The following is a 15869-nucleotide window of genomic DNA, read 5'->3' as shown; positions in this document are numbered from 1 at the left end:
GCAGGTATGCTTTCAGTTTCTTTGACTAAGGACTTTCTACCGATTTTGAAAAAGTGAACCTGCACTCTTAGCACCCCCCATGACCAGCACAAATGCCACCTGTCTTTACAGGATGCCAAGGCCCCGGGTCATGTCCACAGCCCCTCCTCAGCATTCCCATCACAGTACAAACCATCACCATGCAGACATTTGCTGAGGGTCTGCTACATGCCAGGTGCTGTGGGTAGGTATGGAAGACAAAAGTCAGTAGGACAAGGTTCCTGCCTTCCCAGAGCTGACAACCGAGAGGAGAGGAGACAGAAGAGGAAACAGGCAATTTTCAAGGGATATGGTATATATAATGGCAAAAGCATTAGCTAAATGATCTACCGCACTATATTTTAACTAGTTTTACTTCTCTCTTCTCACATCTCTCAAAGGTGTGAGCCTCCAGCATAGGCTCTGGGTCCACAGTGGTCTTTGGATCCCCCATGCTGAGCATGGCACCTGCATGATCTGAACTTCACAATGAACTTCACACATGTCTCCTGCATTGTAATGGAATGGTATGTTAAGAAACCCATCCATATAACTCTTAATGTTTCAGAATGGTTTATTAACTATCAACTATTACTCTAGACTTCTGTGGTACATTATAATCTTAGAATTTTAGGACCAAAACAAACATCTTTAACGTCAGAAGCCCTGTGATCTCTTAGACCTTAACATGTAGTCTTGGCTTTGATTCCATAAAGGGGGAAATTATGAAAGCTAAGCCTCTCCGTTTCTTCCTGGAAACCAATGTACTCTTGCTTGTTTTTACTAGTAGGACTGAAAACTTGGACCTAGTAACTTAAAATTCCAATCACCATTAATACATTAGTAATTTCCTGCAATATTTGGAAAAACAGCTATTTCAACTTGATAAGGTTTACCAAGATTCATTTAAAAACTTCTTACACTTCAAGCCTTGGACTTCTAGGTAAGAAAAATACTAGTCTCACCTTGCTCTGAGCTCGATTCCAAAACAAATGAAAGAAATGAATTGCAAACATAACAAGAAGCATTGTTGCAATTAATCAACCTAGAATGCAAGGGAGAAACTGTGTCTATTTTTAAATGCACTGTTGCTTTAAGGGAAAACCCACTGGAGAAAGATGAAACCAAGCTGCATAATGAAAATCAAAACGCATTTGATGTCTCCATCCTTGCAAAGACAGTAATCCTAAGGTGCAAGCAGTGCTGCTGGGTTGAATCCTCCCCGTTTGTCTATAAACTGAATGACAGGTACCTAGGCAAAACCCACAGAAAGAGCCCATCCACCACTCAAAGAATTCTGTGAGGAGGTGAGAACATGTTTCAGCACTATTCTTATAGCTCCAGATAACTGGCTATTCCAAGAAGCAAGCATATGGCAAAATCCCCAAATCACCCTTCAAATCATTACTCAAAAGATCCTGATTAATAATGACGGTGGTGGCCCTAAAAATGATCAACTGATTATTTAGCCTTTCCAGCCAAGTGTCTGCAGTTGTAAAGTCTATCCACATTCCACAAAATTAAATCCCTGTCTGTCCACAATGGACAAAGCTTCATAACATTAAATAGTAGCTAATAGTAACAATCCTTATGGTTAAGAGTGGCAAGAAGCAGGTGCCAAACCAGCAAGGAAAATAGAAGCCACAGAAACATAGGAGTTGACAATTCTACCTGTTTCCTAGATTGCTTTGAAGAATCTGACCCAGCAGAATTTTTTTCTGAAACATGTGAAAATATTCAGTTTGGGGGTGGGGGGGATGGGGGAAATGTACTGGTGATCTAGGCAGCCAATGTAATCTGTAAATATCTTAATTTACTCAATGAGTTTACTTGCTATTAACATGAAATATACAACTATATTGCTATACATGGGTCTAAAATACTATAAATATTTAAAATGTATCTAAAAATATTATCCAAGGATACAACCATTACTGTTAAAAAGCATTTAATACATTTTAAATATAACTTAGCTATTTACTATCACCATAACAATCTGCACACTGGATAAAAATTTCTAGCCTCAGCACAAAAAGCAAAAAATTCTCAAACTTACCTCCTGATAATTTCTTCCCCCAAATTTAGTAAACTATGCCTTGGACACTGCATGATTATAGAATGAAGGCAATTGCTTCCTTTAGCAATGAAGTAACAAACCCTACTTCAGAGATGCTGTTCAGTGAAAAAAAAAAAAAAAATCTCCAGAGAGCAAAAAAATTGCTAAATTGTATCACATCAATCAACAGGTAACAGGTGACTTTTAGAAACACAAACTCACTCCGGAGGAGTTAATTTTTCAAATCTCCCTGGTTTCTCTTTCCTATTTTTCCAAGCTACCGCACTGCTTTACTGAATGAATTCCAACCGTTTTCTTCTCAGGGGCTTACCAGAAAAATGCCAAATATTCAAATTATTTTAGGGCATTTTCCCATACTGTAGCGTGGAATAGAGCAGAATTAATAAGGATCCAACAGTTACCACTTTTCACATGCAAATATGTTGCCATCTAGTAAATGCGGCCCCTCTTAAACATCCCCCCAGTGTCTACACAGCTCCGGGCACTACTTTTGTTTTCCTGAAAATCAAAATTCGCGCATTACATTCAGGCATTATCTCAACCCAGCACCAACAAAATAATAGATCTTAAATGGTCCAGGCCTGAGCCTGCATCGTACAAAACTGTTTTGCTTTACTGCGGGGGTGGTGGTGGGGGGTTCCCTCCCACTCCCGATTTTACACAAAGTTCCTTAACAAGTCTGCCAAATAAAGCCAAGAGCGCTGGGGTGGAAAGAACCGGGGGCACCGGGTTCCACGGTGCCGGCCTTGGGTGGTCACTTCCTCGCCTCAGGCCTCAGTTTTCTCATCTGTAAAATGTGGCGATGGGACCATCATCTCGAGGGTCCCAGCCGGCCCTCTCGGGGTGTCTCACCGCGGGCCGGGGACACAGGGCTGGTCCCGGCTCTGGCCCGGGGAGTCCTGCCTCTAGATGGGAGGGGACAAGGGGGAGGGGGGCAGAGAGGAACTTGGACTTGCAACAGCTTCAGACGGGAGCGTGCGACAAACTTGAAGCCGTCCTCCTAACAATAGGAAAGAGCACTCCCATTTTCCTGGCTCAAACTTGCCGGAGGCGGCGGGGCTGCACCCGCGTTTACCTTTCTCCCTGTTTGCTGTTAGAAGGAGGAGGGTGCAGGACCGTTTGATTCCCTTCCATCTCCACCACGCACTTGGTGTTGAGTTCCAGTTCTGAAAGCAAAAGGGTAGGCGCAGCGTTGCAGAGCCGAGCATCCGCGCCCGCAGCCCGCCGCTGCGCGCCCGCGCGGGGCTCTCCCCCGGGAGGCGGCCCGAGCCGGGAGCCGGCGCACCGGGTCCCCGCGGCCGCGGCGGGCGCCGCCTCCTCCCCGGAGCGACCCCGGCCCCGGCTCGCCTCCCCGCTCCCGCCGCCCCCAGCCCCGCGGCCCCGCAGTTTTCCAAAGTTGCCCCCCACCCCCCGCCCTCAGCCCCGATCGCAACGCGCAAAGGAGCGGAAAGCTTGCTCACCTCGTCGGTTCAGGGGCCGGACCCGGACGGCAACTTTTACCTTGGTATCCGACATGTTGGCGGCGCCCGCTCGGCCCCCAGGCGGCCCCTGCACGCGCGCCCCCCGAGCGCGGCCGCCGCCGCTCCGCCGTGAGCTCCGCGAGGCAGCGCCGAGGCGCGCGGGCCATCCCGGGGGAGCGCGACGCGGGGCACGGCCGGGCCCGGGGAGGGGCGGGCGCGCGGGCGGGCGGGCGCGCGGGGCGGGGCGCGGCGGCCGCGGCGGCGGCGGCGGGCGGGGAGGAGGCCGCGCCGCCCGGGCCCAGGCGCTGCTCTAGCCGCGCCGGCCCAGCCGCGCGCACAGCGTCGCCGCCCCTCGCGGCCGCCCCGGGCCGGGCCGCGCCGCCATCTTCCCCGCCTCGCGGCGCCCGGAGGCCCGGCCGGCCGGCACCCGGGGCGGGGGCGGCGGGCGGCGCACGCGGGGCTGGGGGCGCCGCTGCGATCCGGATCAGGGCGCTCGCTTTCCCCCCGGGGCCCGGCCTGTCCCCCGCGCCCCCGGCGCCGGCGGGGACCCCGCGGGCACCGCCTTGAACTCGAGTCACCTTCTGGGGCCGCTGTCACCGCAGCCCCCGGGAGCCCCTGGGCGTGCCGGGTGGGCAGGCCTTACACCGGGGGAAATGCGCCTCCACCGGCCGGCCGCCCCCTCCGCCCGCCCCGCACCGCCCCGCGCCCGGCGCGCAGCGGCGTTTTCCCGATGCTGAGCCGAGGCTGGAGGTCAATCCGTGCCTCCGCCACCAAACGAGCGTGTTTGCAAAGATTGCTCTCGCTTCCTTCCCGGCCCTTGCGCTTCTCCGGCGGGAGAGATGTCCAGTGCGGGCTGGGAGGGTCATTAACTCTTACATAAGAATTTAAGAGCCATGGATTTTGGTCGCGCTTGCCAAAGACCGACCTCGCTGCCAGGGCGGGACTAGGGGGGGGATCTGATTTATTCTGCGCGGTTCAACAAGTGCTTCTTGGGCGTGCACTAGGTGCCCGGCCTGTTGAAGCGTACACAGAGTCTATAATCCCGAGTTGAGATCAGGGGAAATCTTTCTAGCTCGCTTAAATGTAGAAATTCAATTTTTCATAAGGTCATTCGAAGTTGTCTTGGGGGCCTACTGTGTGCAAGGTGCTGTGGAGGACACGCAAAAACGTGAATAAAGTCACGCATCCAGTACTGCAGACACACACTCTGTGGAGGGGAAAATAGCACCGAGTCAGGTGTGACGCCAGACTGTTGGCAGGTGCTTCAAGAGGTTCAGTTCTGTCTCCAACAGGTGCCAAGTAGGGGCTCGACTCTCTCCCCACCCCACCCGCTATCCTCTGTCATATCATGAAAGCCTGGAATACCTAAGAAATTTCCACTTTATTCGAAAGGCAAGGGGAAACTGAATGGAGACTTTGGGTTTGGAGCCGGGGACGGACTCTAAGACTCTCATCAAGATAAGAGGTGATGATGGCTAGAGCAAAGCCAGCGGTGGTGAAGATGCAGGAAGCAGGGCTTACTGTGGAGATAAGAGTGAAATAACTCAGCAGCCACTGGGATGTGAGAACTGAGGGTCTGGGAGGATGCTGGCACACGTGTGTGTGTGTGTGTATGTGTGTGGCTCAGTCATGTCTCTCTGCGTCCCCATGGACTGTAGCCTGCCCACCGGGCTCCACTATCCATGGGATTCTTCAGGCAAGAATACTGGAGTGGGTTGCCATGCCCTTCTCCAGGGGATCTTGCCAACCCAGGGACTGAACTTCGGTCTCCTGCATTGCAGGCGTATTCTTTATCCTCTGAGCCACCAGGGAAGCCCATGCTGGCCCATAACACACCATAAATAGATAAGAGGTCTTAAGGTGAGAGGGGCATGGTTAATTTGCTACTGCTGGTTATATAGTTTCCTCTTGTTTTTTTGGTCGGTTGGTTGGTTGGGGTTTTGTTTGTTTTTGCCAAGTGGTCCTTCTGTTTTTCCGTCTTTCTCCACCCTCTCCAACCTGAAAGTCCCAAATCAATCCTTACCTCCTCTGAGAAGAGTTTACCAAATGTTTCTTCTTCAAAACAGCTTTAACCCTAACTCATGTGAGATTGGACTTCCTGGTGGCTCCATCCATAAGGAGTCCACCTGCAATGCAGGTTCGATCCCTGGGTTGGGAAGATCCCCTGGAGAAGGAAATGGCAACCCACTCCAGTATTCTTGCCTAGAAAATCCCATGGACAGAGGAGCCTAGTGTGCTGTAGTCCATGGGGTCGAGAAAGAGTTGGACGTGATTTAGCACGTCCCTACAACACTTTTACAACCCTCCTCCCAAATGGTCATCCCTCTGCTTGAGTTTGTTTGCTGGCAGAGTGCTCTCTCATGAGTGACTCTAACATTCTACTGTTAGAGAAGGGCTCCGTACAAGGGCTTCCCTCCTAGCTCAGTTGGTAAAGAATCTGCCTGCAATGCAGGAGACCGGGGTTCGATTCCTGGGTCGGGAGGATCCCCTGGAGAAGGAAATGGCAATCCACCCCAGTATTCTTGCCTGGAGAATCTCATGGACAGAGGAGTCTTGCAGGCTATAGTCCACGGGGTTGCATGAGTCTGACTCGACTTAGCAACTAAACCACCATGAAGAATCAAATTTGCCTCCTTGTAAATTGTAACTGCTGATTTCAGCGCTACTGTCTAGAGCTTCCCCCACGGCAAATCAAACTCCTCTTCTACACCAACAGCCCTTCAGACACTTGAAAATGGCTCTCATGCTCTTCTGAAGACCTTTCTTCAGAATATGCTGTACTAGGGACTTCCCTGGTGGTCCAGTGGCTAAGACTCCACGCTCCCAATGCAGAAGTCTTGAGTTCCATCCCGGGTCAGGGAACTAGAACCCACATGCCAAAACTAAGAGTTCGCAGGCCAGACTAAAGACCCCGCATGTTGCAATGAAGATAGAAGACCCACATGCCACAACCAAGACCTGGCACAGCCAAATAAATAAATAAATTATTTTTTAAAAAAAAGAATATGCTGTTCTAGTTACTGTGGTTATATAACACATCCTCCCGGCAGATTCGCAGCTTAAAGCCATTTGAGAAGGGCTCATCTGGTTCAATCATGAGGTTGCAGAGATGGCAGTCAGGTGGTAGCTGGGGCTGGAACGTGGGAGCTGGAGCAGCAGGAGCAGATCAGACGTTCCTCTCTCTCTAGGTACTTTCAAGCTTTCTCCGTATGGTCTTTCTGCATGGGCGGCTTGAGCTTCCTCACAGCATGGTGGCTAGGTTCTAAGTGTGAGCATTTTAAGAGTCGCAGTGTAAGCTCTTCCAGCTTTTATGACCTTACATTAGAAGCTCTGTAGTGCCACTTCTGTAGTCTCACAAGCCCTCCCCAATCCCAGGCGAGAACTACAGTCCCCTTATCTCAGTGGGGGAAATGTCAGAGTGGATCTTTCAAGATCTTGTGATGTGGGAGGCATTTGTTGTAGCCCTTTTTGTAAAGTGCAGCCAGCTTGCCACATATTGCATTCTCTCAACTGTCGTGGGCATTCTTCTCTGAAACTATAACAAAGTGAGGGGACTTCCCTGGTGGTCAGTGGTTAAGACTCCTCAGTCCCAAAGCAGGGGGCATGGGTTTGATCCCACATGCCACTCCATGTGGCCAAAAAAACAAAACAAGAAAGATAAGGCTTAGGAATGAGATAGACTGTATTTGAATTTTGTCTCACATGTGGCCTGGAACAAATTTTGAACTCCCCACAACAAATTTTCAACTGGTTCATGAGTAAAGAAGAACTATGAACTCCTCTCCCACAAGATGTACTAAACACCTTTTTGAGTAAATGCCTGGCATACAATGTTCACTGTTTCTGAGAGCAGCTGTTCCCTCTCCCTCCATCATCCCTTGACTTCTGGACCTCAGCTACCATGTTTGTACGGTATAACCCCACATTCCTGGTAAAATTCAGTGGACCCCAAGGGCCATTCCTGCCACAAGCTGAATCTATCCGTTTCTTCCCCCTGGAAATCTAGGCTTGGGATTCAGACGGTTGTGACTGAGAGTATGACTCTTGGAATCAAATTGTCTGGTTGGAATCCTGAAACTTCCTTTTCTGAGAAAGAAAACATGTATTAACTATTCTGGGCCTCAGTTTCCTTATTTGGATGATGCTGTGGTTGTTTAGTCATTCAGCTGTGTCCAACTCTTTTGTGATCCCATGGACTGTAGCCTGCCAAGCTCCTCTGTCCATGGCATTTTCTGGGCAAGGTTACTGGAATAGGTTGCCATTTCCTTCTCCAGGGGATCTTCCCAACCCAGGGATCGAACCCATGTCTCCACATCTCCTGCATTGCAGGTGGATTCTTCATCGCAGTGCCACCAGGGAAGCCCATAAAGCCCAGTGTTTACTTATAAAGATTAGATGCATTCATGGAGAAAAAACTCGGATGATGGTAATTGATGATGGAAAAAGTCCCTACTACATAGGGTTGTTATGAGGATAAAAGGAGTTCATATCTGTGTTGATCTCATCCCAGCATTGTAAGTGGAAGCTGGCACCTCCCTGGAATCAACCTGAGGGCTCTGGAAAGACTATTCTTCATGATCACAGGGAGGTTCACACTGAAAAAGAGTTCAGAAGTCGTTGTTGCAGGACATTAAGGGAAGTGAGAACTGTTTGAGTTTGCATTTCCAGGTTTCTAAGACCCTTCCAGGTTCTTCTTCTAGACTCTGTTAAGGCTGAGCTCCATTCCTGCTCCTTGAATCTACACTGAGAAGAGAACTGACCTGGGAAAAAGTGCAACGGACCTGAGAAGGCAGAAGAGGCTCATGGAACAGTAGCAGTGGTATTTTGTCCACTTGGAGAATGTCAATAAGTGACGCAAAATATTGTTGGCATTGACCTCTATCCGGAGAAGGGGAGTATGTGGAGGAAAGACACAGCCTATAAACACGATGAGGAATGAAAGGCAGCACAGAGCAGGCAGCGAAGGCATTGTCCCTGGGGTCATGCAGCCGGGGTTCCGATTCCAGCTCTGACATGCGCAGTGGCAACGCCCCAAACGTGCACATGGCCCACACAAGGCCAACAAGGGAACCTGTCCTCCTGCCACAATTGGCTCTTCAGGCCGGTTTGCTACGAGGGGATGAGGTGGGGGCTGTTCCCAGGGCTCTTCCGTAGAAAGAAGTTCCCAAAGGGTGTTTATGGGAGGAGCACTTATGGGAAACCCGACCTCAGGCATTTGGCAGGCAGAAATCCCAGTGGTTATCCATCTAGGAAGGTGTCGGAGGCTGTAGACCAGGGATTTTAACTGGATGGGCTTATTCAAAAGAATCTGGACTCTTCTATTGCATAAGGCTTTGTTGGATTTTGCTGTTGTTTATTCTTATCTTTGTTTAATTGAAGTAAGCAGCAAAAAAAAAAAAGCTGATAAAAGAATGGATGTGCTTTTCTCTAGTGGCATCAAGGGGAGTTCTGGGACCAGACAGTGTCACACTCTGTGGTCGGTCTGAGGACAAAGCAGCTCAGGGAACAGCAAGGCAGCATCCTTCTTAGATGGACAACCACTGGGGTTTCTGCAGCCACGAGACTGCCGTATAGAATTAAAGGTTCATCAGAGAGCTGATCTAGACTGAGAAGATCCTGGTTGTGGGTCCGAGCTATGCACAGGCTTTGGGGAGCTTTGCTGATAGCACAGCCTGGCCCAGACTTTCTTTTCAAGCATCTCTGCAATCCCCAAAGTCCAGCATAACCAGTGAATACAGTTACTGCGTCCACTAGACACTAGACATGCCCCCATCCACCCGGTCTATGCACTTTACACACATGCTCTTTGTTAGGAAGAGCCTTTACTTTAGAAACCGGAAATGCCCTGGGATCTGAAGAACCCAACAGACACCTGACCACAAACATTCCGAGGACTCTGGAATCATCTGATTTCAAGCTATTTCAGCCAGAAGGGGGCTGCCAGGCTGATGTCAAAACTGCTAATGGCTTAAGTCTACAGAGGATCAAAGAGTAATGATGGCAAAGGCAAATACTTAAATAAGAGGATTTCCATAAATCTACTTTAACAATGGTATCCGTCAGCCTAGGCTAAGTCATGCCGTGGTAACCCCACAACCTTTGAATCTTGGGGGCTTGTGTAAATGAGGCTTTATGCCCAACTCAGGAGACGTGTCCACCAAAGCTTGGTTGTGGCTCTGCTCCTGTCACTTTCAAGTCCCGGGCCAATGAAACAGCCTCCATCTGGGACAATGCCAGTTTTGTGGCAGAAGGAAAGCAAAAGATGGCAGACCACACAATGACTCTTCAAGATTTTGCTCAGAAATTATGCATATCATTTCTCAATTTTCACTGGACCAAGAAACATCTCCACTCGTGGACCTTCTGCATTTGGGATTATTAAAGCCAGGAAAGATTCCCACAGTGCTGAGAACCAGATAGGAATGTATTTATATCTGGTGACAAATTGCTTCCCAAGAGAAACTGATAGGAAAAATTACTGCCATCAGAATAAAAGTGTGGCCATTCTAGGGCACCTTTGTGTTATCATTTTCTATCAAAGATGCAAAATGTTTTGTTTTTTTTTTTGCAAAATGTTTTCTTAAAGAAATATATATTTGGGGGTTCATCATGGGTCCTGGCTCATGGCTCCTTATAACTCTTGTAATTAACTAAGTGATTAGAGCATGGGAGCATCTTTCATTATAATATTTGGTTTTAATCCTTCATTCCTGAAATAGCTCCAGAGCACTAAAGGGGAAATGAGGAGATTTTTGGAAAGATAACCACAGGATGAGGGCTGGTTGCCAGGGAAACCAACCATGTCATTACAAGGCTGGGAATTTAAAACTCACCTACCCTCTCTACCTCTATCTCAGAGGCAGGGAGGTTGAATCAAACACCAGTGGTCAGTGATTGAATCAACCATATGTATACAAGGAGTTCAGTTCAGTTCAGTTGCTCAGTCATGTCCGACTCTTTGCAACCCCATGGACTGCAGCACGCCAGGCCTCTCTGTCCATCACCAACTCCAGGAGTTTACTCAAACTCTTGTGCATCGAGTCAGTGATGCCATCCAACCATCTCATCCTCTGTTGTCCCCTTCTCCTCCCACCTTCAATCTTTCCCAGCATCAGGGTCTTTTCAAGTGAGTCATATACAAGGAAGCCTCCATTTAAAAAAAATGATGGTGGTTGGGAATCTTCCAGGTTGGTGAGCACGTGGAGGTGCTGGGAAGGTTGCTTGCCGTGGAGAACATGGAAGCTCCGTGCCACTTCCCACACACCTTGCCCGTGTGTCTCTTTCATCTGACTGTTCCAGAGTTGTATCCTTTTATAATCAACCAGTGATCTAGTAAGTAAGCTTTTTTCCTGACTTCTGTGAGCTGCTCTAGCAAATTACTGAACAGAGGAGAGGGTCATGGGAATGTGTAGCATGACCTGGACTTGCTACTGATGTCTGAAGTGGGAAGGGAGAACAGTCTTGAGGGATGGAGCCCTTAACCTGTGGGATCCAATGCTACATCCAGGTGGATGCTGTCAGAACTGAATTAAATTGGGCTTCCTTGGTGGCTCAGACAGTAAAGAATCTGCCCGCAATGCAGGAGACCTGGGTTCAATCCCTGGGTTGGGAAGATCCCCTGGAGAGGGGTATGGCAACCCAGTATTCTTGCCTGGAGAATTCCATGGACAGACGAGCCTGGTGGGCTACAGACTAGGGGGTCACAAAGATACAGACACGACTGAGTGACTAACGCTTCTGTAGGGCACCAGTTGGAATCTCCTGAAAACTGGAGAACTGCTTAGTATGGGGAAAAACCCTACCCGTTTGGAGTACAGATGTATTCAGTGACTAGATGGACAACAAAGTGTGTTTTTTCCTTTAGAGAAGGGCTCTAGCCATCTACCACAATAACATTTATATCTCACAATGGTTCAGGGTAGCAAATATTTATTCAACATTGACTACCTCCCAAGCACAGGTTCATTATTTAATTCTCACAGTACCCTCTTTGACACACACTATTATTATCCTGCATTATATGATAGGTTAAAAAATAAAGAGAAAATTTAGGTAAGCTGTTCAAGGAAGGGAAGTGGCAGCCTTGGGATTTCAATGCACATACAAATTGAAACATGCATGTGAGTGATTTTCATAAAAAGGATAATAGATTTCCCCTGACTCACCTATATTTTTCTGGCGCAAAAAAATTAAATAGGCAATATAAATAATAGTCTGTTACTATTATGATTTACAGTTTAATGCACTATGTAGCTTCCATAAAAGGGTCATAAAACATTATGGGAGACAGACGAGAAAAATGGGGGATGACGGGGCATTATTAGTAACATCATTAGTAATGATGTCCAGTCTGGACAATGCTTCTGTCAGTGAACATGCACTGATACTTTTTTTTTTTAAAGCAACAGTTTTCATTTAGTCAAATTAGTATCAAGACAGACTCAAGGCAATGAGAATTCCATGGGAAATTAGTAAACTTACTTGGAGTTAGTTAAAGGCAGCTGTAATCCATTGGTTTGATTGTCTCCCTCTTGGACTGTGAGGTCCTTAAAGAATTAGAATCTACGAAGTGACAGGCACTTTGAAGGGCCGCAGTAAAAGGTAGTTATTTTCATCCTTACTGTTGTTGAGTATGGGAGAAACTTGCCCTGCCCGTCTGAATGTGGCCAGTCCATAATGAATGAATGGAGTAGTAGGTTCTCTGTCCTTTGCAAAATAGCATGGAAGTAAACGCATAGGCTATTGTGATGTTTTCAAATTATTTTCCCTTCAGAGTCTGTGATGCCTTCTTTTGAACATTCTCAGCATTGTCAGATCTTCACTGGTTACCTGGTCCTGGGATTTTCCAGCAAGAAGGAATCTTAGAGATCATTTAATCCAGTCACTGCCTTAGAAAAAGTGGCCCCTGAGACACTAGGTGGTGAGACTGAAGTTAAACAGCCGGTCAGTAACAAGCCCAGGAAGATGGGTGTGATTTTTTTCCAGTTCTGTTGAGAAATAATTGACATACATCACTATAAGTTTAAGACGCACAGCATGATGGTTTGGTTTACATATATTGTGAAATGATTACCAAAATAGGTTCAGCAAACATCCATCTTCTCCTGTGTATCATCTGGCAGTGTTCACTATAGTGAACTGGTACTGATTTAGCTTATAAGTGAAAATCTGGACATTCTAACCACCTTCCTCCATTTCCGCCCCCCTCCACCTCACCCCCTGCCTCTGGTAACCACAAGTCTGATCTCTTTTACTATGAGTTTGTTGTTGTTTTTTTGGTTTAGGTTTTTAAATCCCACATATAAGTGAGATCATATAGTATTTGTTTTTCTCTGAGTTATTTCACGTAGCATAATGCCTTCAAGGTCCATGCATGTTATCACAAATGGAAGGATTGCCTCATTTTTATGACTAAATAATATTCCATCACACACACACACACACACACACACACACACACACACAATTTCTCCATTCATCCATTGATGGACACAGGTTGTTTCCATGGCTTGCTTGTCTATTATAAATAATGCTTCTATGAACATAGGGGTGCAGGTATCTGGGTGAGTGTTTTAGTTTCCTTTGGTTATATTCCCAGCTGGATCACATAGTAGCCCTATTTTCAATTTTTTGAGGATTCTCCATACTGTTTCCCATAATGGTTGCATCAATTTACAGTCCTAACAACAGTGCACAAGGGTTCCCTTTTCCACACCCACACTAGAATTTGTTATCTCTTGTCTGGTTTTGATGATGGCCATTCCAACAGATGTGAAGTGATAGCCCACTGTGGTTTTAATTTGCATTTCCGTAATGACTAGTGACTTTGAGCAGCTTTTCATGTACCTGTTGGCCTTTCTTATATCTTCTTTGGAGAAATATCTCTTTAGGTTCTTGGCCCATTTTTAAATTGTGTTATTTGGCTTTTTGCTATTGAGTTATAGGAGTTCTTTATATGTTTTGGATATTAACCTCTTACCAAATATGATTTGCAAATTTTTTTCCCCATTCCATGGACTGTCTTCTCACTTTTTTCATCAACAGCCTAAAGTTATTTGTAGTTAAGTCTGGAGATAAAATGGGTGAATCCTCTGGGTAATATTGGTTGGTTCAAAACCAAGATATAAGTGAAAATAAACTAGTCTGTCTTGCTCTCATAAAAGTGATGGCAAAAAAAAGAAAAAAGAGTGATGGCAATTCCAAAAGAGGAGTCCCCAAAGTGCTAAGATGTCATCAATGAAATGTGTGAACTGGCTTTGAAGAGGGCTGTCCACACCAGCCCCCCACAATCCCTAACATCTTTCAGGATGTTAACCCTTGGCCAGGTCACAGGTTTTTCACCTAAAACTCCTTTTCTGTGAAGTTGCAGGCCTGGAGAGCCTCAGCATCTTACTTGACCTCAACTCTGCCCAAGCCTTCTAACTTGATGCTTTGTAGACTTTCATCAACCCAAGCTCCTCCTCTGAGCCATGAAACTAAGAAAATGATTCCAGTGACATTTTAATCATTTCTCCCAAGGTTAACACCTAACTAGCCCCATTCTAGATGCCTGGGAGAAAAGTTAACTCAGTACACACAATGGATACTTTGGAGCATTGGAGCTTAACTCTCCTGCATAACCCAGTGAAGAAGGGTTCCTGTTGTCTTTTCCTGTAAGTACTAATCTGTCAGAGTCCCAGATCTGATACAACCAAAGATACAAATTTACCTTGCTCCTGCCCCCAGCTCCCACAAACTCCTGCCTACTTGGGATGTTCAATAAAGACCATGCTCTTGGTGATGAACAAGCAGGGACACATTTGTTTAAAAAGAACAGCTTTCTTTTATCATGTTACTATCAAGACATATAACTAGTTGTTAGCTATGTCACTGTGGATAATTTAGTTACATTCTCTGAACCATTGTTTCTTCAGTTGATTAAGATAGATATAACATGCCCTTTGTAGTAGTCTGAGTATTAAGTGCTATCATCCATTTAAAGCACTTAGCATTGTGCCTAATACATAATAAATATTAAAACATAAAGTACTGATAGTGATTTAAAATAATAAAATAAGATTTACTATAATAGTAATTACTTAAAATATGTATTATAAATTCAATAAATAATGTACTTTGAAATGAGTAGAATGGGAAAAACAGATCAGAACAGAAATGCAAGAAAGAGTGAAATACAAACCAAAATATAATATGTATAATAAGAGGTTTTATAGATCTATAAATTAATTGTTACTAGAATTGTAACAATTAGATACTTGAGTAAATTACTAAAAGTTTTTCATATTAAAAGAAAAGAAGACAGGGATTTCCCTGGTGGCCCAGTGGTTAAGACTTCACCTTTCAATGCAGGGGGCTCAGGTTTGATCCCTGGTCAGGCATGTTCCCACATGCCTCATGACCAAAAAACCTAAACAAAACAGAAGCGGTACTGTAACAAATTCAATAAAGACTTTTAAAAAATGGTCCACATTAAACAAAAATCTTAAAACAAATAAAAATAAGAAAAAATTTAAAAGACCAGTGAAAATTTCATGGGAAAGTCACACACTAACCATGTTTGGAGTCAGTGAAAGGCAGCTGTAAATGAGACGGTTGGATGGCATCACCAACTCAATGGACTGAGTTTGAGCAAATTCTGGGAGATTGTGAAGGACAGGGAAGCCTGGCGTGCTGCAGTCCATGGGGTCGCAAAGAGTTGGATACGACTTAGCGACTGAACACCAAAATGAAATAATATTTCCCTCCCCATGGGAGTGAAAAATCCCTTTTTCCTTCAAAAAGATTCAGGATGTGCGCCCGATCCTTGAACTAGGATTCCTAATTTCTGAGGGCCTCCTTAAGCACTTCTACACATCTTTGCTGGTAGGGACTGTGGTTGTCTCCAGAAGGTGTTTAAGATGGAAGGGAAAGAATAACCTGCAGGATCTTTGAGGCGTTCAGGTTTCCATATGAAGCATTTGCTCAGGGATGGTTAATTTCCCTTCTCACTTGCTCTGCTTTCCAGGTAGCGCCACTGGTACAGCTTTGTAATTTTAGAAAGCATTTCCTAAAGACTTTGGCAAAATTCTGAGACAAGTGGAAGAAAAACAGCACTAAAAATGACTGTTCCCTTTTGAATTAAAAAACCCCACATTTTTGTGGAGGGAGTAATGCACTGAAGTGGCCACGGACAGATGTGTTTCCAAAAATAGATTGTAAGGCAACACTTGTGAGGCTATTGAGACCCTGGCTGTTTATCTGAATGCTTTCTCCACAGAGCTCTACAAAGTTCAAGCATCTATTGACCTTGGAAAGGCTCTAGCTGCATATGTATG

At 46.1% G+C, this 15869-nt stretch overlaps 1 protein-coding gene across 13 annotated transcripts in view; it reads right to left on the bottom strand.

The window, feature by feature from the left end:
• Positions 1-3742, bottom strand: part of KIF13A (kinesin family member 13A) — a 196549-nt gene extending 192807 nt beyond the window's left edge. For 6 of the 13 annotated variants that reach the window (XM_043908453.1, XM_043908449.1, XM_043908454.1 and 3 more), the window contains exons 1-2: positions 3556-3741; positions 3171-3261 (exon numbers count right to left, since the gene is read on the bottom strand). In XM_043908453.1, the coding sequence (XP_043764388.1) occupies positions 3171-3261; positions 3556-3610 (146 nt within the window). In that variant the 5' untranslated portion in view covers positions 3611-3741. Of the gene's footprint in view, positions 1-3170; positions 3262-3555 lie in introns of all 13 variants that reach the window. The other 7 variants (XM_043908448.1, XM_043908451.1, XM_043908452.1 and 4 more) reach the window with 2 other exon arrangements.
• Positions 3743-15869: the final 12127 nt, after the last annotated feature.

This window comes from Cervus elaphus, chromosome 7, assembly GCF_910594005.1.
Source record: "Cervus elaphus chromosome 7, mCerEla1.1, whole genome shotgun sequence".
Taxonomy (NCBI): domain Eukaryota; kingdom Metazoa; phylum Chordata; class Mammalia; order Artiodactyla; family Cervidae; genus Cervus; species Cervus elaphus.
The sequence above is the reverse complement of the archived record's forward strand: the minus strand, read 5'-3'. Positions and strand labels throughout refer to the sequence as shown.